The 27,761-nt window shown below is 33.8% G+C and overlaps 1 protein-coding gene across 4 annotated transcripts; it reads left to right on the top strand.

The window, feature by feature from the left end:
- Positions 1 to 5: 5 nt before the first annotated feature.
- eIF3c (eukaryotic translation initiation factor 3 subunit c) lies at positions 6 to 27,419 on the top strand. 4 transcript variants are annotated; one of them, XM_089234745.1, is made up of 22 exons: positions 6 to 166; positions 4,553 to 4,660; positions 6,683 to 6,748; positions 7,194 to 7,270; positions 7,846 to 7,967; positions 8,367 to 8,538; positions 9,084 to 9,187; positions 10,371 to 10,480; positions 11,160 to 11,292; positions 13,500 to 13,762; positions 14,274 to 14,448; positions 17,919 to 18,077; positions 18,391 to 18,831; positions 19,456 to 19,581; positions 19,673 to 19,826; positions 20,473 to 20,556; positions 22,239 to 22,348; positions 22,503 to 22,706; positions 22,935 to 23,097; positions 25,233 to 25,298; positions 26,174 to 26,239; positions 27,233 to 27,419. In XM_089234745.1, exons 2-22 carry the CDS (start codon positions 4,566 to 4,568, stop codon positions 27,259 to 27,261), a joined length of 2,919 nt encoding a protein of 972 aa, XP_089090871.1. In that variant the 5' UTR covers positions 6 to 166; positions 4,553 to 4,565; the 3' UTR covers positions 27,262 to 27,419. The 4 variants fall into 4 exon arrangements, with proteins under 4 accessions (XP_089090871.1, XP_089090873.1, XP_089090872.1 ...); XM_089234746.1 differs by having other exon boundaries at positions 14 to 166; positions 13,503 to 13,762; XM_089234747.1 differs by lacking the exon at positions 25,233 to 25,298.
- The last annotated feature ends 342 nt before the right edge of the window (positions 27,420 to 27,761 follow it).

The following is a 27,761-nucleotide window of genomic DNA, read 5'->3' as shown; positions in this document are numbered from 1 at the left end:
GTATCGAGGTCCGTGTCGGCGCATGTGCCGAAAAAGTCGGAAAGTGCCAGCGTGTGTGTTGTGTTTGAAAGTGTGGCGTTGGAAATCTTAATTTAATAATATCACTACCATCAAAACGACTGTCAGAAACATCGATCAAACCTATCATATAGTTTAATCTCGCCAGGTAACTCTTCCGTTTTGTGTTGTATCAATCATGTTGCATGCTCACATCAATACGGTGTAATATTGTGCACGCATGTCAAATGTTTCACCATGATAAATATATCGCCATATGAAATCGAAATAATATAATTTTCGTGGCTGTCCACAAAGAGTGCGATTCAGTCTTATCTACCAGTTCCCAGGGTCTTATCAACAATATTGTAGGCCTCTGGGCAAAGTGTTATTCTGACGGGGTTTCCCGTACCTAGCGTGAAATAACATATCAGTTCACGTACTAATTCTTGCTAGTCATGGTTCTTGAGAACTTTGAAGTACTTTATGCATATTTTATAGGCTCCTCACATACTATTAGACCTCATTATGTAGACCCCCTCCTGAGGTTTCCCGTTTAAAGTGTTTTCTTATTTATAACGTTTTTTATGACAGTTTTTGAAAAACGTTATAAGCAGGATCCACTTTAATTAACAGTTGAAGGTACACATTTATATATTTACCATTAATCAATGTATAAATTCCCTTCTGATTGATTTTACATTTCTTTAAAAATACCTTAGCATTTTCAATATCTTCTGATCAAATTTGAAGCAAATTAGATTCTCTCTCAGACACTTATCTTCTGATTCCCTGTTCATACTTTTCCTGGTAAAATGATTTTATTTTCCTTCCCTGATGGTCCACCATTCTGATCTGTCGCCATTTAACTGTCACATATCTTAACACCAGAGTACAGGGCCGCAACTAGGAGGGGAGCAGGCGGGTCTGTTGCCGCGCGCTGAACCAGAAGGGACACCGAATGCACCCTTTAACTGCTTCCTCTACATGCAAGGGGTGCCGAATTCACCCTTTTACTGCTTCTTATACATGTAAGGGGTGCCAAAATTCCAACTTGCCCTGGGGAACAAAGTATCTAGTTGCAGCCCTGCCTGAATATGGAAGCTATGTCAGATTTGTGATGAAGAAACTTAACAGTGTGCTTATGTGTGTGTGCCCAGCATTTGGCATGTTTTGTGTTCAATAGGTGGTGCCATCTATCTAGCGCCGCAACTAGATACTTTTACAAACGGGACAAGTACACATTTTGGCACACCCATGTAATGTGGAAGAAGCAGTTATAAAGGATGAATTTGGTGCCCCCATAGTCCAGAGCGCAGGATACTAGACCCACCTGCCCCTCCCAGTTGCAGCCCTGCATCTATTCTCCAAACTGGCAATGCGGCGTGCATTTGAAGTTCAATGTATGCATATTTGTATTGTAGGTCTGTGTGATCGCCGTGCCAGAAGTTTTTTTCACTGGCATAGCCAACTCAAAATTTGCAATCTTTAGAAAATAACATTTTTAGCTTTTTACCATTGCGCAATCACAAGTTCCAAACATGGATTTTCACCAAAAGCAAAATTTTGGTGAGGTTATGAGGAGCCTCTTTCCCCCCTCCCCCTCTCCCGATCAAAAATTAAAAATATTTTTGTAGAGAATTAAAATATTGGAATAAAATAATTTATTTTATACTATCTGTGAAGAATTTGATTTTCTGGTACCCCTCCAAAAGCCGATTCTGCGTACACACCCATGATTTTCGCTGGATATTTAAGGTCGAGTTTTTTCAGATTCGGTTTTTTTCCACAATATCCGGAAGGTTTTACAATTTGAACGGGCATTTCAATCCTTTACGATTTTAAAAAAAACATTCGCAATATTGTAGGAACAAGACAAATTTACGCCGTAGAGACGCAGCCTTTGAATGCCGGCCGATGGCTGCAAAAGTATCGTAATTTCCTGTATATAACCAGAAGAGAGAAAATCTGCAGGGTAATAAAAATACGAAATTTGAAACTTCTGTACATGGCCCCTCATTCAGGGAACCAACTAGATATCCCTCATCTTAAGCTGGGTTTTCCTAGGAATAAGTTTTTTCCACAGCGTGAACCGAATTAGACCATTTTGCGCCGGCAGAAACGTATTAGATAATTACACTACGCGTTTGTGTTTTCCTAGTGTGGCACATCAGATCAGAGCGGCTATATTATAGTACATGGCCTTGGCATCAGCTGCTCTGTCGTGTGCGTGCTCCGGTTTGAACGGAAGCGAAAGAAAATGAGAAAGAGAAAGAAAGGGAGTGAAGAGAACATCTGTAAACCGCGCGGCGCACAACGCATTTGCCTCCTCCAGAAGCAGTGGGCCAATCACGCCCGACGTAAAGCACTGTCGTGAGGTGTATTGCGCTCTGTAGGAAAACAGTTATGCTGCTTTTCTTATCTGTGAGGGGATGGCGTGTTGCACTGGGAGAATTATGTTGCTCGCAGCACAAAAAACCTGCTCCTAGGAAAACCCGGCTTTATTCTTCAACAACCTGCGTTGTATATCAATACAGTAGTGTACAAAGTAGTAAACCTAGTTTTTTAAGGTTGCACGATCATGATACACGGTAAAAAGAAGAAAAAAAAGAAAGGGAAAAGTTTTTCTACTTTTTCTTCTGAGAACTAGGAAAGAACATGTCCCAGAGGATACACGTAAAAATTTTGTTCATGTGTCCTTTCTTTCCGTTCTTTCCTAGTTCTCAGAAGAAAAAGTAGAAAAACTTTTCCCTTTCTTTTTTTTCTCCTTTTTACAAATACAAATACAACGCCACAACAGGCAAATTGCCCAACGAGGTGGCTGACTTAAAAACACCATGGATGCCCGAGCCATTTTTTGGAGGCCCTACCTACTACTGCTACACCACACGTGCACCCCCCCCCCCCCCCCCCCGCAGAACCCCAATGAATTGGAACATGCGGGAATGTGCATGTACGTGTAGTGAAACCTGACGTAAAGTTTTTTGTTTCTCTGTAATGCTTGTTATGTGTAGTGCTGCCATCTGCCACCAGTTATTAGCTTTTTACCATGTATCATGATCGTGCGACCTTGAAAAACTAGTTTTACTACTTTGTAGTCCTTTTCCGAAATTCTGGGTATGCGACGCGTTATAATGCGTCAATGGCATCTCTGAAGACCTACTATTATACCTCACACCAACTCCGGTCATATCGCCTTTCATCAATTAACTGCCAAGCTGGGTTTTTTCTCTCAAGTGAGCACAACTCTGGTCTATCGCCATGGGCAATTTATTACAGAGTTGTCTATGCTGGAAGTGTGAGTGTGTGTATCCAGCTGTCTAAGAGCGAATATAGTGTTGTCTGATTTTTCAGTGCTGCCATTTATATTTCAGAAGTGAAGTGCAATGATTGAATATTTGTACCATTGTAGGCCTGTTGCTTTCTGTGGCGAGACTTTTTAATGGGATGCATTTGAGCCTTGAAGTTGAGAACCACAGAAAACTAACTTCAGGCAACCACCGCTGTGGCAACGGTGGGACTTGAATCTGGGTCCTTGCGATGCGAGTCTGTCACTATGGCCACTCGACCACCACAGTGGTGATCGAGTTGAGTCTGAAATGAAGGATCCATCTATCAGTGGTCAACTCGGGTTTGGTAGGTAAATTACTTGTTAGCTATGTCTTTTCCCAGGATCAAACCCATGGACTTGATGGGAACCTTCATGGTGGTAGATGAGCATCTTTTCAACCTTTTAAGGCAGCACTAACTGTCTTGAATTTCCAATAATGCTTCACGTTTTCAAATTAAAAGTTTCCTTTTCTTTGTTGCTTGTAGCATGTATAGTTACTTAATCCAGTGATGAAAATAATCCGGCTGCAAATGGGAGGGGGCAATTAGGTCTAGGCTTTGGGCGCTGAACCAGAGGAGAACATCAAATTTACTCTTTAATTACTCTTTAAGTGCTTGTTTCAGCTGACAAAGTATCTAGTTGCTGCCCTGAAAATAATTCAAACTATGAAAGGTGATAACAAAAGCTTCATCTCCGCTCGTTATCCTGTACCTAGTAATTTGTATGTACAGTGAAGGTTTTCTCTAGTCTATCTTTATATGGTGCCCTAAACCAACACAAATTAAAAAATACAAGAGTAAAGAGATGAGACAAAGAAATAATTTTGTTTCACTATGAAAACATATCTGGTGACAATATGTTTTTAACAGCCTCTGCCAAAAAGGTTGATGAGATTACAAAATGTTGATTGATTGACAAAAAAATATAGATACCACCAAATTTCCTAGGAGTCGAGCACATATTTTTCTTTCCCCTCCTTAGAAATAGTTTGAAATAATTTTTTTCATCTTTTCCGAGATGGCGGTGACCCTTTTGCATGTTAATAGACATGCTGTCTTTAAATCTGAAATGTATTCATCCTATTTTTTCTGTTTGATTAAGCAGTATTGGCAAAAAGGCAGTAATAAGGCCTACATGTGTTTTTTTGTTCCTGTGGCAACCTGGCTCCTGGGACTTGTTAAGCCCTGACCTGATGTTTTATTTGATAAAAAATTTTTTTTGTAGGTGTGTGAACAAGATGAGTAGATTTTTTGCCACCGGCTCCGAGTCTGAAAGCGAGTCATCTTCCAGTGAAGAAGAACCGATACAGCAGAAATCTTCAGGCATCACATCGTAAGTTTTTGCTACTCTATGTATCGTCATAAACTTGTATATCATTAAAACAAATAATAAAATTACATTGCTGTGATAAAATGAGATTTTGCTATGGTGATGCTCCAGGGAATCGAATGGTTATGAGCAGGGTAACCTATATATATTTATATAACCCTTACAGCAGCTATCCTGAGATATCTCATCAAACTTGATCTGCTTTGTTTCTATCACCCCAAAATATTGGGTTCTTAATGTTATTTCCTGCATTTGCATCTTCTATTGCGTGTACAATCATCTCCATTTCGTGACTTGTATAGGGAACCTTGAATGCTCGCATTGCCCCTTGATCAAGGGGCTGAATGATTGATGCTGTATTAGGAGGCATATAAAGGACTCCCACACCATCAGAACTCGATGACATCTGGGTGTCCAAGAGCATTATCTAGTATCAAAAGAACTTTGAATGGCATGTCTTCACTCTCAAGGTACCTCCTGACTTCCGAAACAAAACAGTTTCAACCAATCCAGGAAAAGTGTTTTTTGTTGCCCAAGCCTTTTTTTGTTCATCCAAAATACGGGGAGTTTTGACCTATCCTTTCCCTTCAATCCTCAAGGATTCGCTGATTTGAAAATGACAGTGGGCTTTATCATGTACCCATATTCATTTGCACAAAACAACATAGTAAGTCTATCTTTATTTGCCTTAAAACCAGGGGCTCGCTTTTTTTCTTGGGTGATAAATGTTTTCTGCGGCATTTTCTTCCAAAATAGTGTGGTTTCTGCAGTCTTTGGAAATTGAAATTTTCTAGCTGCCTACTGGTCGGCAGAGGTTTGCCAGTGATTTTCCCATTGTGTAATCCGAATCATGTCTTAAACCTATGAAACCAACCTTTACTAGCGTAAAATTCTGATGAAATAGTTGTTTTTCATCAACCCTTCTCTTTATAGAAGAGTGAATTTTTTTTTTTGCCTTTTCTGTTATACTATTACAATAAATTGGAATACCTTTTTTGTGGCAGTCTTGTACCCACAAAAAAAAAACCAGCATTTTCTCTACGAGAAACACGTGGATCCAGTAGGCAATGCAAAGTTGTTGATGCCGCAGGTGCAGCTACAGATACTGCTGAACAAATTTCAAATTCCTTTTTCTTGATATATCTTACTGTAGATTCGTTGATTCCGTAATAGCGGATCCCAGCAGCAATTGACTTACTTTCACCAAGACTAGATTTGGTATAGGCTACAGACAGGAATTAGATTTTTTTTTTTTATTTCATTACAGTCTAACTTCTCAAAGTTTAAAATAACTGGCCTTTAATGGGTTGAGGAATTTATCGCGTTGTGGAAATACAAATTGCTTCAAATTTGTGTACTCTACTTTATCACAAAATTACATAGGTATAGATTTTTGTGTATGTAAATTTCTATTAACACACTTCCTATACATTTTGTGCGAACTACACATTTCAGTAGGTTGTATAATATTTTGACATACATTTCAAAAATTTTGTCTTGTCCTCTGACTTTTTTTAATATACCTGACAGACAGACGTAACCCCTGACCGCCCAGAGACACCACCTTGAGATGGTTTGCTCTCCTTCCCAAAGAGATGGACGGTCTCAGAGAGAAAAGTGATACCAACAGTACGTGGTGTTCTCAGGTGGTCACGCTCCCAAGTATTAACCGCTCCCAATGCTGCGTAACTTCAGTGATCAGGCGACAACCGGTGTTTTCAGCATAGTATGGTGTTAGCCACATCAAATACAAAAAATTCTTATCAGATACAGTAAATTTAGGGCACCAACACCAATTTTTTGGTTACCATGTCAATCTGCCGCTTCTCAAGTCCTGGTGTATATATATTGATAGGTCCACCTCTACTTTTCTCATGATTAAAAAAAAAAATATTCTGATATTTCTCTGTCAGTTACTATCTATTAATTTCAGGAAATTAGTATTCCTATTACAGATACAAAATTTGTAATCATATCATCAATGAAAGTTTATAAAAAAACTATATTAAGTTTTTCTGTTTTCAGAGCCTTTACCTTCAGCGATGAAGAAGAAGAAAAGAAACGTGTGGTTAGGAGTGCACGTGAGAAAAAGTAAGTTTTTCCCCCATGTATAATACTACTTGAAATGTGTTAACATTTTCCCTTTATACGTGACTAATCTAAGCATTTTATGCAGTGATTTCTTGTGATATTGTTGACTCGGATCTGAGATAACATTTGTTCAAGGAATGTTTTTCCCAGTTAATTTTTTTTTTTTTTTTTGGGCTTGTTTTAGTTCTCTTGAATGTGTTGTGCTTTGATGCATAGCATCATTTATCACATTATGCAGTTATTGAACAACTGTAGGTATATCCAGCTAATGTTGTTAAACATATAAATAAGTCTGGAAGTGGAGTTGTTTGAGCAGTTGTTTGGAATCAGTCCTGCTCTTGTATGTGTGTAAAATGTAGTGTGGAAAAAGTATCAAAAATTTGTCTATATAATCAGTGAAACCTTTTGTAATTTTTTTTTTTTTTTTTTTTTTTTGGTGAAATAGATATGAGAAAATGGTGGACACAATTAAGCTGATAAAAAACCACAAAAAGATAAAGGATATGAGCAAACTTCTCACAAGTATGTTATAATTTCATAAAATTCATATTGTAAGAACAATTGTTCAATCAAATTTTATTTTGTTGCTTCATATCAATTGATATTGTTAAAAATATTTAAATATAATTACCATATTTTAACATGTATAAGGAACCCTTGTGCATTAGAAATCCCTGATTTTTTTGGGTTTGAAATTTGGGGGAAAAATTTCATCCAAGATGTTTTTTTATTCACATCATAGACCATTAAATTCTTCATCACTCTCATCTGATAGGCTACATCACAATCAGCTGCATAGCTACGTAAACTAGTTCATTATCATCAGATTTGTTCTCATCGTAAATTTCAAGGAATTTAGTAATGTGTTAATATCTATAATATTATCCATGTGAAAGAACCCTCCCCCCCTTCTTTTGGGACCCAATTTTTGGCAAAAAGGGGTTTCTTATACACATTAAGATATGGTAAGTTTTGAAACATGATTTGTTTTGGGGTTTAAATTATGTGTAGGCCAATATTTTATTTTTTTTAATCATTATCTGATCTTTTTCTCTTGTTTTGGTGTTTGTATTTTTAAAATGTTGCTGAAATTTTAGGTTTTGAAAATTTGAAGAAAGCATTCACTGAAGCTCGTCCAGTCATTGAAAAAGAGGAGAATGGCAACGTTCCAAAATTTTATGTTCGTTGCCTGGTGGAACTGGAAGATTTTATTGTTGATGTAGGTGTTTCTATGTTTATGTATTTTATTATGCATGTAAATAGTTTGATTGCTACCTTAAAAAATCAGGATCATTATAAAAAGAAACTACTTTCTGTAAATGAGGAATTTCAGTTATGTAGGTCTTATTTTTTCTTGCTCTTGCATTATTTACTTGTATCAGTCTTCCCCCAAGTGCTTTTAATTATAAAAAATATGGGATGTTTATAAAGTATTTTTGCACTCATGCTATTTTCAAAGAAATCTACTCATAAGACTAGTGAACTATCTTGTTTCACGAAGCTTTTTTTAAGCACAGTAAGCATTTTATGCAACATAAAAATAAATAAACTTATAAATAATGATTTGAATTCCTGTAATTCAAATTTTTATTTACAAAAAATTATTTTATATTTCTAGTGTTGGGAAGACAGGGAGTCTCGTAAGAATATGTCAAAAAACAACTCTAGGTCATTAACCACGTTGCGGCAGCAGCTTCGTAAATACAATAAAGATTTTGAGGCAGACCTTGCTCAGTATAGGCAAAACCCAGTTGATGAAGACGAGGAGAAAGAAGAAGAGGAAGAATTAGGTATGTTTCGAAAATTTGCATGTGTATGTTATACAATTTTTGTAGCTGTCTTAAAGTTTAATTTCAAAAGTAAATTTAATACTGACAAATGTATCTTCGAAGAGAATACTATTATATTTAATGGAATCATACATACAATTTAATTTTTCAGGTATAATTAAATGTGTTCATTTCTTTTAAGCATCTTTTTTTTATGTGAGGTAATAAATTTTTCTTGTGAATTTACCTTTTGCCTCCTTTCTCTTAATTCACTACCTGGCCAATATCTCTACTCATCAATATTCAGTCTTTATGTTACTTGTTTAAAAACAAGTCTTTATGCACTGCATAACCAGGTTGTACTATACTAAGATATACCAACTATTTGCATATTACTCTGCTTATGGATGTAAATGAGTTAAGAGTAAGCCAAGAAGTAGCTATGCTAAAAATATGATTAAAACATTTATTAATAGAAATTATGAAAATTGTATTAAAGTACATATCACGTGTAATGACTTTGCCTGTTAATTTATATTTTTTGGGGGATATTTTTTTACCACCAGAATCAGAAGATGAGGATGAAAAGCCAATTGAATTCTTGAAAAAACCACCGAAAGAAGAAAAAGAGGAACCGAAGTCAAAAGTTGTGAAAGGCTCAGATGAAGAGGTAAGTTTTTACACCCTTGCACCTCCCAAGATGGAGTCAATTTGATTCAAGAGTGAGATTTTTGGATTTTTTTGGATTTTTTTTTTGCATAACAAGATTCTAAATGTTCTTTTGTCTTTATCCATTTTTTTTAAATTCCCAAAAAGTGTGAATTGAGCATCCCTGTGAAAGTGGTTCATTATTTTGTTGAGTATTGCAACCTATGATGCTTCCGTCTTTTAGAAATGAATACAGAAACAGATATTGGTTTTAAATCTGTAAAAGATGAATGAAGATCACTTTTTTGTGCCTTTGACGTTATTGACATGCTATAGCACATCAAATACCCAAAATTTCAGAAAAGGGCCTGTAAACATTTAATTCACTCGTCCCATTCTACACTTTCGCTAGGTGAGAACCCAGGTTTTTCCAACATCAGGGTTTCGGGAACCTAGGGTTGAAATGGAGTGACATCATTTTTGTGCATTTAGCAAACCTGGATAAGTTTTTAGTTGTAATTTTAATAATGAATATGCAAGGTATTTAATTTTATATTTGTAATAAATGTGGATTATCTTACACTCATTTTGTTATTAGCAGACTTAACCATAAAAAATATAGAAATCTGTGAAAATTGAAATGACCCAATCCTGGGAATTCATTGAAGCTTTTGATGTTATTTACATTTAAATACACATGAAAACACGTTTATGCAGATGCTTCTATGTATGTCAAAAGTCATCAACATTTTCTAATATAAAACATTTTTTGTCTGTGTTCAACAATGTGTCAAGTTTTTAAATTCAAGCAGACAGATTAGTATAGAAACTGATAAATTTATTACTTACATCAAAGATCATGGAAATTATGTGAAACCAATAGAAAATTTTACTAATGAAAAATAAAAATATTCTTTCTTTGAAGAGTTAATATACAGCATAAATTTTTATAATTTCACTTGTTGGTACTAATAATAAATTCCTGGCAAACCACAATTAATGAATAATTTCATCAATTTGTGATGGTCAGTGTGCATTTAAGTAGAAAAATAGGTACCTATATTTTCTACTTTAATTTGAACTTTTTGGTGGATTTTTTTTTTAATGTTTAGGTGTAATAATTCAGTCTACATTATCAAAAATGGTTATTCTTGGCATAATTATTTCATTGTCATGTATCACATCTTTTTTTCATTTCTCAACAGGAATCTGATGATGATTCAATTGATTGGGGTTCATCATCTGAAGGGGAGAGCTCGTTATCCAGCGATGATGAAAAATATGGTGGAAATCTTGCCATAAAATTTTTAAAAAGGTATTTGACAACTTTAAAGCAATTATCTTGTTTAAATAATTTTTGTTTTGATATCTAGTCAGTCATCTGAGTACTTCCAGTATCAGACCAAGGTTTAAACCAGATTTGTTTGAATTAGCTGGATTGTATATTGACATTTGCAACACACATGTCAAATACTCTATTTCTGTAAATAGACAAGATGTTGTCAGTCCTTATAATTTGATTGTGAGCGGTTTTTATGACTGGTTATAAACAGCTGCCTATTTGAGCTAAAGAGAGTTTCTGTTGTCTGAAAATTCCTTATCACTCAAACAATTTTTCCATATTTCAAATTGTATAGCTTGGTCACTGTCATGAGTAGCACATGTTTTTAGTTCTCATTGAAGTTTGATTTAAAAAAATGGCTTCTATACTTCCGCCTGAAGTCACGGTGGGAATTAGTTTTTGTTCTAGAACTCAAGGTAGTTTATGTTATGATTTTTGAGGATTGAAAAATACATTACATTGAAATACACCGTTAGTTGGGATATACTAGTTTACCTCATATCAATGTAAGACAAAAAAGAAAGCATTAGCCAGATATTGTGATGGCTGTCTATGATTTTTACCTGAAGTTTGAAAGGATTTTGAAGTTCAAAAGTATTTGATTTTGAACACCAGTTTTATTTTGTTTGATTTTCCCTATTCCTGGATGCAGACCTGGGGAAAAAGATGAACAAAAAGAGACAACCAAGAGAGAGAAAAAACGAGATAAAGAACGAAAAGAGAAGAAAAAAGATGAAGACGATGAAGGATGGGAAGAAGTACGAGGAGGGGCCGTTATTGTTATGGTAAGATAACTTATTCCCATCAATATAGATTGAAAAAAACAAAAGTTTTTTATTATTTGAATGTAATTTAGTTAGTCAAAAATTTATCAGAAATGGTAAAATTTATCTTTTCACGTTAAATTTTAACATGAAGACAAAAGTTTGCTCACTTTTCTTTTTCTTGATAAACAATTTCTATGACTCAAATTTTAAATGACTTTCATACAGTCAGTCATTGCAGAGTTCCTACAACCTAGAAAGTCAGAGAAATTTCTAAACACTGGAAAATTTCTTATATTTTCTAAAAACTGGAATATTTCTTATATTAAGGATATACTAGTAATTTTCTCTTCAGTTAAATACAATAGTTTTTTTTTCCATATTTACAGTACAGTATCTTGTCCCTTTTTATTGTGAGTGATATCCCTCACTTTCTTTTCCTCCCTCTATTTTTACTGCTATCTTATAGCTGTTTTTTCATCCTCTCTTGTTTATACTTTCATAACATTTGGACACCAGATTTTTAAATGTTGGAGTGTGTTTGGGGAATGGTTATTTAGGATCACTGAGTATACATTAAATATATTTATACCAAGCGAGCAAATATATATATATTTATATATATAATCAAGTTTTTTTTAAACAATTTTTTTTTTTACATTTTGAACATAATTTATTAGAAATTTGATTTAAAAAATCGTCAAACATTCATACTTATTTCACTAATTTAGAAATCGTGCTGATATGAGGTATATGCAATAATTAATTTCACTATATTTGTTTTCTACACTAGTTAGGCCAGATTTTTCATTGTAGTTAATATCATCTTTTATTTTTTTTTCAACTCACAAGGTCAGCAAAATAACTCTCCAAAGCAGCCTTTTTACATCTTGAATCATCATTAGCTATGGGGGAGATCAGTGTTTTCTGGATTTTGTGAAATCTATCTTATTTGCAAGCTATTCACTCCATAAATGTTTGATTTCGCATTTGTTTCACATGGTTCTTAGTATTTCTCATTGGTCCTCAGTTTTATTTATAAGTTTTATTTCTTTGTCTGATTGGTTAAAAGTTTTCCCATTTTAGAATACTGTATTTTGAAACATTTTTTGCATGCTGAAAAATCATACTACTCAATAAAATCTTGCAAAATAGGGGGAATAATAAGGGGAAAAATATTTTTGCATACCTCAATTTTTAACAATCAAATTACATTTGAGTTTCTAATTTAGAATCTATAATATAGCTATGAGAATGAATACACAATCAAGATTGTGGTAGAAGAAAAAAAGTGAAGCTCAACCTATCAAAATGAAGTTAATAAAACATAAGACTTTAAGATGCAGAGAAAAATGAACAAGGTTCAAGCCTGCCACTTTGAGTCCAGATATTTAAGAATTGCACAGAATCTCATTTCCCGGCATGCTGGTTAATGCAGTAATCAAAAAAATTTCATCTCAAAATCAAATGGTTTAATATTCAAGAGTACTATCATTCATTGCTTTGGATGAAAGAGATAAAACTTTGCTGTCCCAATGAAATGAAAATCTTGATAAAAAGTTTTTGTAAATAAGTATTGTGTATAACATGCAACTTTTGGGAGGGATGATTCTGTATCAATTCGATGTTTCAGAAGATATTTAGTTATTTGATGGTCAAGGAAATTTAGTTATTTGATGGTCAAGGAAATTTAGTCATCTGATAGTGAGGAAAATCTTTCAATCAAAAGTTGTAGGAATCGTGTATTGGGTAATGATGGACAAAAACTTGTCAAGTTAGCAAAACTTTCTTTTCAGACTAGCAGTGTAAATTGATTCTAAACTCAGATTTAGTTCATCAATATTTTGAGGACTGGCGAATTCAAAATAGGGTTGTGAAAGTGTGACTTACTTCTTGGCACAACATTAGAACACAACTATAGCAACCCTATCAAGAACAGAAATAGTTTTCCTCTACTCACCCCATTGAATGAGAAAATGAAGAAGAAAACCTCATTTTTGTTCATTTTTCTCTTTTGTCTTACAGTGTAGAATAGGAAGTGAGATATTCCATTATTGGCAATCTTTGCTTTCCGCAGTCAAATTATATGGAGTGGGCTGCATTAAAATTCATTCCACCCGAATTTATTTTTCAAATCGTATATTTATGGAAATAATAGATTTTTATTCATTGAATAATTTGATACGAATCAATACAAATGTATTATAGATAAGCAATTTTTCCTCAAGGAGAAACCGAAAATGTTCGCAAAAGACGCTGAAATAAATCACCAAGTTGTTGTCAAGAAGTTCAATGAAATACAGGCAGCAAGAGGCAAAAAAGGTACAGACAGAAGTGAACAGATAGAATTACTTATAGAACTGCTAAACATTGGTGAAGCTCATAATCTTGGTGATGGGATCAAGTTGAAGATCATATTTGCTATTGTAGCTGCCATTTTTGACTACAACCCAAATGTTGCAACTTGTATGAAATCTGACATGTGGCAAAAGTATGTTTTTTCAACATTTAAAGATTGCTTGTTTTTCTATGAAGAAGTTCAGTTCTGTTGAATTTGTTCCATAAACATTCCTAATTTAATGTGCAAATATTTCTAGTTATTTTTCAAAAGTTATGATTTTTCATTATTTTTATTGTTATGAAGCAAATGTCTATTTTAAAATGTGTGAAATATTATATTTTTAATGTGTTACATATTAGTTTCCTGGCATTTCATTAGCTCTTCATTGAAATTGCTAAACATTAGGTGTGTGATAGACATCATCCTTTGGGAGATCAAAATCTTGAATTCAGTTTGTTGTATTGTAGTGTGTGATGTTACATGTTTTTCACTTTTGTTCAATAAATTTAATTCTCAATCATGTGTCTCATGGTGTAATAAGTTCATAAATAAGATTTGAAAAATACTGTAGATACTGGTATTTTGATATTTCAGTTATTTATTGGACATTAATTAAATATGCATAATACATTTTTGTATTGAAGTGAAAATTTTGTTTCAGGTGTTTGGAATACATCAATATTTTGTTGGACACTGTTGTGGATAACCAGAATATCACAGTAGGTGAACACATTTCTGATGAATCTGAAAATATAATCATCCAACCTTATAGGGTAAAAGGCTGTGCCCTCACTGTTGTTGAAAGAATGGATGAAGAATTTACAAAGATGTTACAGGTGAAGTTTCTCTTTTTTTAATATTGTTGTGATACTGAATGATTTTCTTTCATTAAATTTTTTTTCTTGAAACTGCCAGCATGGGCTACAGTAAGCTTTTCAGGTGTTTCATAAAGCTGTCAGGTTTTATATATATAGCTAGTTTGCTTTGCTAAATTTCTTAGTATGTTTTAAAATTAATTTTTGAATTTTCATTCAACCTTCTCACAAAGCATTCTTTTTGTTAGTGAATATTTTTTATTACAAAATTATCAATGAATTTATAAATGTTTGATCACTCCAAAAATTCTGAGCGTTTTGGTGTGTTAATGTTTCATTTGCTGCTATGAGTCTTTTTCATACATATTATAATGGAAAATTTATGACAACACAAGGTACAGTTGAAAGTCTATTTTGATGTGCCCAACTTAGATTTCATTGTAATCGACCAGTCTAAGTGTCTCTTATCATTACTATCAATTGACATAGGAAATGATAAACTGCCTTATTTCAAGTATGAAATCATGCTGCGAGACCTGTATATCTGTAAGAGGGGACCATACCCCCTATTAACCCATTTTTTTGTTTATTCTGCAACCGCTGTTTCATACCTTCTGACTCCAACGAGTGTTATGCACGATCATGCGTGTGTATTACAATTATTGAATTGTTATTTGTTTTGTATTGTATCAATGCATGTACATATCAAATTTCATTAAAATCGGTACAGTATATCGGTACGGCAGAGATAATCGACCAAGTCTGCAAATTCTCTTAATTTCTTACACCAGTGTAATACAAATACAAGGCAACAACAGGCAAAATTCCCAATGAGGTAGCTGAAAAAAAATATGCCTATAACTAAATATGGATGTCATATATTTTCAAAACACAGCAATAGTAATCTTGTTAAAAACTCAATTATAAAAAATAAAAACTATATTTTTACGTGATAAAATATACACTGCCCGTAAAAAAATTTATGTTTGTCCTACTTATTAGAGAAAAACTCCCTGTGACACCACAACCTGGAGTTGTCCCTTATTAATCGATACTTATCTATTTCAGTTACAAGAGAGGTATTCTCTTAACTACCGGGCCACTTACTAATCGATACTGGTTTCCCCTTGTCAAAGCAGTTGATCGATAGTGTGTTAATAATTCATATCCATCCCATTGAAAATTTTAAACACTTTGATCATGTCCCCCCGACACTTGCATTCTTTCAATGTAAACATATTCAAGAAATCAAGCACCTTTTTTCTTGGCTCAAGCCTTGTGTACCAACAGGAGCACACATAGCTCTTCTCTGCACCCCCCAACCAAGCCTATATCCCTCTGTAGGTAAGGTCTTCAAAACCTCATGGTATACTCCAGTGCAAGGCAAACTAAGCCCCAGAAAAGTGAAAGAATCACTGAAGGTGAATGTGAAGGCATCTTAAGAATGAAACCAAGCATTCTGTTCACTTGAGAATATTCTTATAAGTTCTCTTGATGAGAATATTCTCCTGTTATTTATAATATAGTTACATATATCCTTGAGAATATTCTCTGGAAGGACTAAATTATTGGGGAATATTCTTATAGAAAATTAGTCTTTCCAGAGAATATTCTCCTCGATGAGAATATTCATATACCGAAATCTTTCCAGAGAGCATTATCAAGATTATATGTAATAACATGTATTATAATTTAGTGCTGTAGTGGTGGGTTGGTAAGGTACAGGGTTAGAGATGGGAAGGGTTCAGGTTACATGGGTTCAAACCCACCCACCTCCAAATAATTACGGCCGCTGTGGTGGTCGAGTGGTTATAGTGCCGGACTCGTGATGCGAGGATCCGGGTTCGAACCCCACAGTGGTGGTCGGCTGAAGTTGGTTTTCTGTGGTTCCCAACTTCAAGGCGCAAATGCGAGCCGATCTCCCCGTTAAAAAGTCTCGCCACAGAGAGCAACAGTCCTACAACGGTAAATCATTCAATCATAACACTTCACTCATAGTTAGTAAAACTGGGGGCAGATGACAGCACTACACATAACAAGCATTACACAGAAACAAACTTTACGTCAGGTTGCACTACACGTACACGCACATTTCCGCACGTACCGATTCGTTGGGGGGTTCCGTGGGGGGGGGTTGCATGTGTGGTGTAGTAGGTAGGGGCTCGGGGATCAGCCACCTCGTTGGGCAATTTGCCTGTTGTGGCGTTGTATTTGTATAATAAATAATCTCGATAAATAATTTGAGAATAATTATTATTTTCAATAAGAATATTCTCTAGTAATTTATAATAGTAGTCCTTTGAGAAAATATTCTCAAGAATATTCTCTGTCCCTGTCTCTCTTCCCGTCAAGAAGATGGGTATATTGTTTATATTGTATATTAAGTTTGTAGACCGTGATACAGAATTTAAGTGTATGTGCATTGAAGAAAACAACAATTCTGTAATCTTAGAATGAAGGTGATTATATAAGAATAGCTTCCTTTATCAATCAACTTTGGTTTAATTTATTTTGTTGTGAACTTATTTCTGAAAATTTATCTAATTTTAAAATATTTTTTAAGGTTTTAATCTAAAGGTTTCTAAAATCTTTATAACCAATTTTTTAAATCCTCTCATCATGGCCTGGAGACTATTCTCAAACTAAAAGTTGTCGTTGGGGGTGATTATACCAAAAATTGTTTTGTTGTAAATGTTTCAGGCAATGAAAACTGATTTATATTTCACAATATAAACAAAATTAGGGAAACAAATTTAAATTATTTAAAAGAAAAATTAATATTCTCGATTATTCTCTAATTTTTACATCCAGGAGAATATTTTTACCTCACATCTCTACCCCCAATCTAACCTTCTAATCCATGCAATGCACTGCTCCTTTAAGGATCTTTCCCATTTACGAACTTTTAGTTTTACGAAGTAGTTTTTCATAACTGAACAAGTTCGTAAAAACGAGTGTCAACTTTTGTGGAATTGCTTCATTAAATTAAATTAATTTCTACTCCACCACATATAGCTTTTACCCATGTAAAAGCAAGCATTTCTACAATATACATCTGTTTTGTGGTTTGCAAATATATGGACAGGAAAAAAAACAAGCCTGCTGTTCGGAATCTGCAATAAATTGTAGGTCCCAGTCTAATTAGCCTCATGTGCAAAAAATGACTGTGGTGCAACAAAAATGATCAAATAGACAGAAAAATTAATAGAAAAATTCTTTATACATTTAGTGATCTGTGTATTTCCAGTTATTTTAACTTTTCCGATACAGTAACTCCACGTTATATCATGCCTAAGGAGAAACAAAGAAAACTTGAGATACTGAATAAGCTGTATAACCAAAGACTTTATCTGGGTGCTTATATTAGGTATTATACCTATTGTACTTGTATCTCTTCATGATTCATTTGAAATTGCCAGTGGTTATTAAAATAGCTGGTAAAGTACTAAGTTCAGAGCTCATTTTGTTTCTCTTCCCCCATTATCATTTAGGGTTGTGATGCTCATTCCCCTGAGTATGTTGAAAGATTAAAAGATGAAAAGGCTGTTTGTGTAATCATAGAAAGATTGCAGGGTTACTTAGAATCCAGAGGTACTCCATCTGAACTTTGTAGGGTCTATCTGAGAAGAATTGAACATTTATATTACAAGGTATGTTCATTTTACATTTATCAATTGTATATTATTCTTTTCTATGTTGGAAAACCAACTTGAGCTGGTCTTAACTATGCTGCCCACGAACTATTAATACTGAAATTTTTTTTTATTTTCATATGCAAGAAATATCAGAGTAGAGTATTCAAAACTTCCACAAATTAAATGTTAAAAGCTTTTGCTTCCAATGAATAGAATTCCATAGATTTTTTTGTTTCGTTTATTGCTATAATTTTGTTATGAAAATCAGGTGAAATAGTGAACATTTAATAGCATTTATTGAAGTCTATATTTTTGTTTTATGGTATAGTTCGATCCAAGAGTCTTTGAAAGGAAGGAGAAAAAAGAAGTGACTGAAGTGACTGAACAGGTAGTTGAAAATGGAATTCAGAATGGTGAAGTAAAAGAGGAAAGTGCTGAAGAAGAGAAAACAGAGGAAAGTGCTGAAGAAGAGAAAACAGGGGAAAGTGCTGAAGAAGAGAAAACAGAGGAAAGTGCTGAAGAAAAGAAAACAGAGGAAAGTGCTGAAGAAAAAACAGAAACGCCAGAAGATACAGATACAAGTATAGATGTGATGGCGAAACTCTGCAAATTCATCTATGCTAAGGACAATACAGATAGGATACGTACACAAGCTATGCTATTCCATATTTATCATCATGCTCTTCATGATAACTGGTTTCAGGCTAGAGATTTGATGTTGATGTCTCACCTTCAAGAAACAATCCATCATTCCGATGTTTCAACTCAAGTTAGTATGAATATATGAATTGTGTAAATTCACCTTGTGTATCTTTCATGGAGATCTTTGTGGCATTACAAACATAAAGTCCATAACAGGCAAAATACCACACATCATGATGGTTTGTTTCCATCTAACACAAGCTTTGATCGCTAGAGAAGACAATCTCCATTTCTTCTTTTAAAACAACTCCAAAATGTATTCGTATATTACTCTCAAAACAGAGTGTTGTGACCTGTCAGAAAAATGTTTTTATTTATCCAAAATGTTATGTTAAAAAATCCTTCTTTACTCATACTGTTGAGTTTTTTGGAAAGGAATAGTAAAACATCGACAATGAGAAAACAAATCGGTCTATTTACTAGCATACATGGTTTTTATGTATTTCAGTGCTAATGATTTGCAGATCTTGCTATGATCTATATATCTTGCAAATTCCAAACTATTGGATGCTTGTCCAAGGCATTGATCTTTGATGTACTACAGTTGCTGTTTTAAAGTTAGAATTTGTTTTTTAAATTACAAATATTTTTGTAACTATCCAAAATTATGCTTGTTATGATACTTTGTCTTTCTTATGATAAGGATGAGAGAACTCATAAATACGGTTTAAATTTAATGTTAATTTTGTAGATTCTGTACAACCGGTCACTGGTCCAGCTAGGTTTATGCGCATTCCGTCATGGAAACATTAAAGATGCACATAATGCGCTTCTTGATATTCAGAGTGGAGGCCGAGCAAAGGAATTGCTGGCTCAGGTGACTATTACTCTCTGCACACTTATTTTCTGTTTTTGTATTTGATACTGATGATATTTAATAATTATATCTCGGTGTAATAACTTTTTAGGGTCTCCTACCACAAAGACAACATGAGAGAACACCGGAGCAAGAGAAGATTGAAAAGCGGCGTCAGGTTCCTTTCCATAAGCATGTAAATTTGGAATTGTTAGAATGTGTTTACTTGGTGTCTGCCATGCTCTTGGAAATACCTTATATGGCAGGTGAGACAATTGAAAAGTGGAATTTAAAAGTCATTTGTATTACTTTGCCAGTAAACATACTTGCTGCTGTGGTGGTCGAGTGGTCATAATGGAATTGAAAAGTTAGAATTTTTTTTTTTTTAAATTACAAATATTTTTGTAACAGACTCGCGTCACGAGGTCCCGGGTTCGAACCCCACTGTCGCCACAAGTTGGTTTTCTGTGGTTCCCAACTTCAAGACACGAATGAGAGCTGATCTCCCCTTTAAAAAGTCTCGCCACAGAGAGCAACAGACCTACAAACAGTACAAATGTAATTCCATCATAACACATCACTCGCTTCTCTTCTGAAATATAGATGGCGCCACTGAAGATTAAACACTATACTACATACGCATTCAGACTGTTAGGTGCACACACACACTTCCGGCACAACTCGCTAGGTAGTAAATCGCCCATAGATGGTGATAGACCTGATTTGTGATTGGTTGGAAAGAAAGAAGGCAAACATACTTATGAGTGAGTGTAATGGTATTAGTTTTGAGAATATACTGCTGATTTTAGTTCTTTTCATGTGAATAAGCAGAAAAATTTCAGTTGTATTTTCATTCACTAAAATATTATTTATTGATAAAAGTTGACTTAATTTTATTTAATTGCATTGCAGCGCATGAACTAGAAGGTCGAAAAAGGATGATCAGTAAATCATTTCACCACCAGCTTCGGAACAGTGAACGACAACCTCTTGTTGGTGAGATAAACATATTTATCTGTCACAATGTTTTGTTTTTTCCCTTTTCAATCTTGATATGTATTGATAGCTTCAGTTACACTGAACAAGAAATTTTGACAAAGTTTCTGTGTCCAAAACAAAAATTGTCATTTCTTATGTAATTTTGTGCACTTAAACTCACAAATAAAAATTCTATCACGCACATCATTAACACAAATTTGACAATAAAAAAGAAAAAAAAAAAAGCTGGATTAGCTATGAGTCTCTAAAGTTGCATATTTAATACACATATAATAATACAATATAGCATACACATTTCTGTAAGAAAAATATTGAAACACAACATAAGTATATTGTGTTATACACAATATAAGCATATATAAAGCAAAGTATAAATATACAGAAAAACAATACAAATACAGTAAAACCCCTCTTAACGGACACCCCCTAGATGCAGTCATCTCTCTTTAATGGCTAAATAATAACTTTTTCCCCTTTTATAGTAAAAGTATGCATTTCAAACCCCTGATTAACTTTCACCCCTCTTTTACGGATGAATTTTTTTGTTCCGTCGGTGTCCGCAAAAAAGAGGTTTTACTGTATATATAAATTTTACCAATATATAAAGGTATGGCATTAGTATACATAAAAACACAACACAAATACATAGAAACACCAAAAAAAAAAAACAATGTAGAAATGTATTACAGCATAATAGTTCATTTATGGTCTCTGACACATACTTTGTTTTGCATTGTTCTCATACTGGACAAATGGAGTATCTCTTACATTGTCCAACAGCAGTTAGCCAGCATCATGGGGTTGACTCTTTTCCCTGGTAACATTGTTCTATAACCCTTGCCACTTTTTTACCATACAATAAAACTTGTAAATAATTTTTTTTACTGTTAATAGGGCATATTAATGCATATTTTAATGTCGGATGCAATTTCATTATTATCCAGCATTATCAGACAATTGGTGCAGTAATGCTGAATAATCGTGTCTTTTTTTCCACCTTGGGCATTTTGCCCTCGTGATGATAGAATTTTTATTTGTGAGTTTACGCTTTCTTCATTCAATCTAATGCTTTTAAAATGTTCTCTGAAAAAACATTGAAGTTCGCCTATATGTTTCAATCTAATTGTTTTCATTTCCCCTTTTTAAATCTTTGAGTAATAAAAGTAATTATGTATGTCTAAGTGACCCATCTATCCACTGTGGGGAACTTGGTTCCAATAATTTTCTAACATAATTCTTAAAAATTGGTTGTGGTATAAAGGAAAAAATGTCATAACATGGTTGATTAAGGATGTATCATTGATAAAATAAGCTGTTGAAATATTGAAATGTTTTCACTTTTGTTGAATATTGTTTTCACTTTTGTTGAATATTGTTTTCACTAGTTGAATATTGAATGTTTATTTGTGAGAACTTGCTTCACAATGTTATTTAAAAAGGAAGTTTTACTTAAAAAAAATAAGCATAGAATAACTGTTATACAGAAATAAAATTTTGGATTGAACTTTCAATATGGTGAATTCCTATAATGCACAACTTTAATTCCTCAACATCTTATGAGATATTTTCCACACCTCTTTCTCCTTCAGAATTATTATTTTTTAAAATTCATGATAGACATTAGATGTATATGTAAAAGATATGTCGCCAAGATTTTCAAGGGAAAAAAATCTTATTAGGCCCACCAGAAAGCATGAGAGAGCATGTGGTTGCTGCTTCGAAAGCAATGAGAATAGGCAGCTGGAGAGCATGCAAGAATTACATTATAAATGAAAAAATGAATTCCAAGGTATGGATTTCTTTTTTTTCACTATCATTCTTTCTCAAAGTCATGTCTATTAAAATGTATCATTTGTAGATACTGTATTGGATCATATTTACATTTATGAAAATATATCAAACTCATTCATAAATATATATGATTTTCATTTTATCTTCAAAAGGTCTGGGACCTATTCCATCAAGCGAACAAGGTGCGGGACATGATCTGCAGTAAGATTCAGGAGGAAGCTCTTCGTACTTATCTTTTCACATACAGCAGTGTCTATGACTCTCTGTCTGTCTGTACCCTGTCTGAAATGTTTGAGCTGGAAAAATCTGTTGTGCACAGTATTATAAGCAAGATGATTATTAACGAAGAATTAATGGTAAGTGCAATGAATGTTTTGTGTGTTGTGAGTTTTACATTGTTTTGACAAACTGTATTAGTTTTAACATTTATGCAATAAAAAAATTAGAGCATTCAGCTGACAAGTGAATTGGTCTTAAGTGAGTAGTTTTGATGTGTAATATGTGTAATTTTTTATTTAAAAAAAATTGAAATGGAGGTTTTAATTATTCCAGGTTTTAAATATATTTTTTCCTCGTGATTATAGGCATCATTAGACGAGCCAACACAAGCTGTTATCATGCACAGAACTGAGCCATCTAGGATTCAAGCTTTGTCTTTACAGTTAGCCGATAAAGTTGCTGCTTTAGTTGATCAAAATGAAAGGTTATGGGAGCTAAAGCAAGGCTCATATTTTGGCAGAGCAATGGGTGAGTCTCATTTTTATTCTGCCTAACTTGTTATTGATGTAAAAAAATATCTAGCTTATTCCCCCCCCCCCCTCAAATGCACAAGAAAAGAAAATTAGTCCATAATTAATTTTCTAACAATAGTCTATATATTTTTTTTGTGATTAAATTCCGATTTGTATTTCATACTATATCATTATAATTATATATTGATCATTATAATCATTTGTATTTAATTATTTCATTTCCATTATATCATTATATTTTATTTATTTCTGATGAAAACATAAGGTGATTTTACTACCTAGATACATACTTACAAGCAGGGGCGGCTCACAACAAAATTTTCACCCATGCTAGACATGATCTTGATAAGCTGCATAAGTTAAACATCATGAAAACTCACGGCTGTGTTGTCATCTAGATAAAGTGTATCAAAAATTAGTTTTTTCTATGAACCATTCTGTCTGATACGCTCATAGTTTGAATTTTACAGACAAAACATTTTTTTCTGTAAATTTTTTCCCCTTACCCCTGATTTGACATTGCCACTGCATGGGTCGCACAGTCCTAGAATTTTTTTCCTAAAAGTCAGTCAGTGAAAATTCCAGCATGTAGTACTTAGAGTTACACACCATTCACCTTGTGCTTGCACTAATAGAGCCACTTTAGTAACTTCAAATAATTTGCAAGCAGATAGTAGTATAAATTTGCCCTCAATTGCACTCCTTAACCCTTTAGCTATGGGAATACAGTAGTCTCTCTCTTATCCAACATAAACAGGCTGGCAGAACGTCTGATAATAGGAAGGTGTTAAAAAAAAGCCTATTAAACGTCAAACTCTGCTATAATTTTACAAATTACTAACCTAATACTCATGTTTCATAACAAAAAAACTGAAAAAATTGACTGAAAAAATGAACTTATGGTTACAAAATATTCTAAAGTTAAAATACAGTACTCAAAAAATTCAGTCCTGTGATGATTTGAAGAAATTTTTGATCGTAGTCTGCTTTCCTGACAAGTGCCATTTCTTCACTGCCAAGTCTCGTCATCTTTGCAGCATCATTATGTCGGTTCCTGTAGCTTCTTGTTGCTCAATGACTTTAATTGCATCTTCTAGATCCTTAATTCCGTCGTTATATGAAATTCTGAGAGGCTCAACAGTTGGTACTTGATCTTTTTTTCCCGGTGGGACGTCGTATAATAGGGAATGTTGAATAAAGAAGACTACTGTAGTTGGAGAGATGCTTCTCTCTCTCTGTAGTAGCAAAAACAAAAAAAAAATTTTTTTGTGAAAGGTAGATGGCAATCAAACTCGAACTTTGCAAATCCCATACAATTGAAATAAAGTGGTGGTACAAATTGAGCTAGAACTACAGGGGGCAGCAGTTTTAAGTGGGAACAAAGAACACCATTGCAAAATAATAGAATTTTAAAGTTGTGGGGTTTGTGCAAAATCGTGTTTGTCCTGGGCAGCAAAAATCCTAGTTACTGCCCTGGGTACAAACACAAAACCTGGATTTGAACCCACTATCACAGACACACTAATGATTGAAGGCACACACTCTACCATTACGTGCACCCAGCCCATATAGTGCAAGTAAGCCTATCAGAAAATGAGAAATAAAAAACTATATGTTAAAAATGTTGAGGATTGCTTTTATTGTATATCCATACATTGTGTACCTTCTGTTTGGCTTTTTTAAACCAAGAGGAAATTCTTTGTTGCATTGCACATCATAATTTGAAAATTGTGGTTGTATGTGTGTGAAAAATAATTAAACTCATTTTGGGGTTCTTTTTTCTTTTCAGAAACAAGTAAGTAAAGTTAAGATTATCTCTTAAAAAAACTTGCTTGCAAATATAATTTTTTAAACAAAATTTGTTATAAATTGTACACATGTTTTAAGACTTCAAGGAAAAGGTTAAATGGAACCTTGCTTCTGAGCATCAAAAATATTGAATGGAAGAGAATATGAAATTGTTTATTCTTCTTAATCAACCCAAACAGTCAATATTAAATTTGCACCCAAGTGATAAAAAAATCTTCAATATGTTAGGGAAGTATGATAAGCCAAATTAACGATGATGTATTCAAGTATCAATTTATACTGACATGGATATTTAACATGTTTCTTTGTTGTTTGAAATAGGTCAACAAGGAAATTACAGAGACAATCAGTACCAGAAGAATTATAATCAGCAAGATCGTGGTTGGAGTATGTATTCTTTTTTTTTAACTATAAAAGTTTTAGGTGTATTTGTAGTTTTTAAGACAAATTATGTAATTAAATCAAAACGTTTAACAGACCTGCCAACTCTTCCGATTTAGGCGGGAGACTCCAGATTTTTCATCCTTCCTCCCGCTCTCCGGATTTGTTAAAATTTCTCCGGATTTTGGCAGAAAATTAGATTTTACGCGAACTTTCACGTTGCCGTGACGTCAATGATTACCATCGTCGTTAGGGAAAACACCCATAGAGGACAGCCGTGGTAATTTCCATCAAGCAGTCTTAAAAAGTCTCTGTGACCGCATTTGAGCAACTGGCAAAGACGCGACTTCGTTTTCGTAGCGTTTATCGGCAATTATTTATCAGGGGCATGACCTTGGTTGCCAAAATTCCTGTATAATTGTTATTGTATTCCATTAACAGCCGTGCGGTAAACATGTTTTTTTGTCAGCAGCTTTATAATTTGAATTTTACTTGTTTCTTCCGATTAAACGTGTTCAGAAAGAAAATATAAAACTTTAAGCTATAATAAAGCTAAAATATAAAGCTTTTAAGAGTTCATATACCCAAGATAGAATCACTGATAGCATTCACGAAAGGAAACATATTTTATAAACAGTATGTAGATGTGATTTCTCTATTCCTCATGGAAAGACTGACATGGAATTATATTCTGCTCAAGGGCAATGCAGAACCTGCCTTGCGATGGGGGGGGGGGATGTAACCTTTTCTTAATTGATTAAAAAAAAAAAATTTGAAATTTTTTTTTTTTGATCGAGTCTGTGAGTGCTGGAGGGGGCGGTCCCCCCCTCGGGAGAATCTCCAGATTTCAAAAGTTAGCACGTCTTTGTTGTTTGAAATAGGTCAACAAGGAAATTACAGAGACAATCAGTACCAGAAGAATTATAATCAGCAAGATCGTGGTTGGAGTATGTATTCTTTTTTCTAACTATAAAAGTTTTAGGTGTATTTGTAGTTTTTAAGACAAGTTATGTAATTAAATCAAAACGTTTAAGTTCAGTGGGGGAATGAATAGAACTGACTCAAAAAGCTAGTGAGATCTTTATGAAGGGACAAAAATTTGAATGTGTTTTAAAAAGTTTTATTAGTGGCTTAATGATGCTGTTTAAAAGCAGGGTGGGCCAACTTGCGGTATGTATGCCATTATGGTATGGTACTGAGTGCAAAGTTTGCCACAAAAATTTCAATTTAGTGATAAATATTTAATGATGGAGAAATTTCTGCTTATTACCAATAAGCAGAATCATAATCTTTCAGGGAAAAAAATTGATTTATAAATGAAGTCAATGTAATTTTAAGTCAAGTACAATGTAATTTTTTTTTTTATTCTCCCAAAAGAACCCCCTCCCTGTCTTATGCTGAATTTAACTTTACGGGATTTCATCTGCACCAATTTTGCTGAACTAACTAATCACATGAAGCGAGGGAGACCCGTATTCTTGAGGAATATAGACAGTTCTTGATATAAATGCAATTAAGTAATATAATGAAATATAAATGAAATTAAAAGTTTCTTGTGTGAGAAGATAATCTGCAGTGATAGATGTTATTTTTCTCAGTCCACAACACATCGAGGAAAGAGACTTTCTGGATATTAATATGGAGATGAACTTCAGAAAGATAAATTTAGCCTGCTTGCCCGGATTGAAAAAGGATCAGGGCTCCTTTTCCTGGATTGATACAATAAACTTTTCTTTTTGAAGTTACCTCAACATTAATATTCAGGAAATCTTACCTTGATAGATTAGCTGTAGTGTTGATTGTATGTTTTGATATGAACATTCTTGTTTTCACTCATTTGGCTGTGAGGCTTTTTGCTCCTCTTGTGGATTGCATAAGTAAGATGTTATTAGCATAATGGCCATTCAGTAGGTCTTAATTAAAATTTTTCATTTTTACAGATAGAAGATCTGGCCAGAGGAACTATTGAAACATTGGTTGGAATTTGTAATTCAAGTCTTGAGCATATTGTGTTGTATTAGGATGGACTTTCTGTGCAGGAGTGTGTGAATGTTTTAAAAAAGGCACGGCTACATTCATAATTATCAATGCTACAATAAAAATAGATTCGTCATTGATACTTGAAAATTTGTTCCAACTGAAGATGCATGTTAGTTAATAGTTTATTTAACAATACCTCTCAATAACTATTAATCCAAACTGTTGAACCAAAATTGGGATAGCAAATTTGAAAATAAAATTAAATTATCTGGGTTCACATTCTAAATAAAATCATGAATGTTTTGGTAGCATAAATAAAAGTGGGTATCTTTTCTTGCATATTGAACAGACAGTTAATTTTGTTTTGCAGCTACCAAAAGTCGATAAGCTTGCCTTCCTCATAAATACTTTCACTTATTGAATGAGTGAGAATAAACGGGTAGGGTTATTTTAGTCTGCAACAGTCTATGGTCTTTCTATGTATGATAA

Source organism: Pholcus phalangioides, unplaced genomic scaffold (assembly GCF_987345545.1).
Source record: "Pholcus phalangioides strain wild (caught in Gottingen) unplaced genomic scaffold, Ppha-v1.0 ptg000008l_1, whole genome shotgun sequence".
Lineage (NCBI taxonomy): Eukaryota > Metazoa > Arthropoda > Arachnida > Araneae > Pholcidae > Pholcus > Pholcus phalangioides.
Note: the sequence above shows the minus strand (reverse complement) of the source record. Positions and strands in the feature narration are given on the sequence as shown.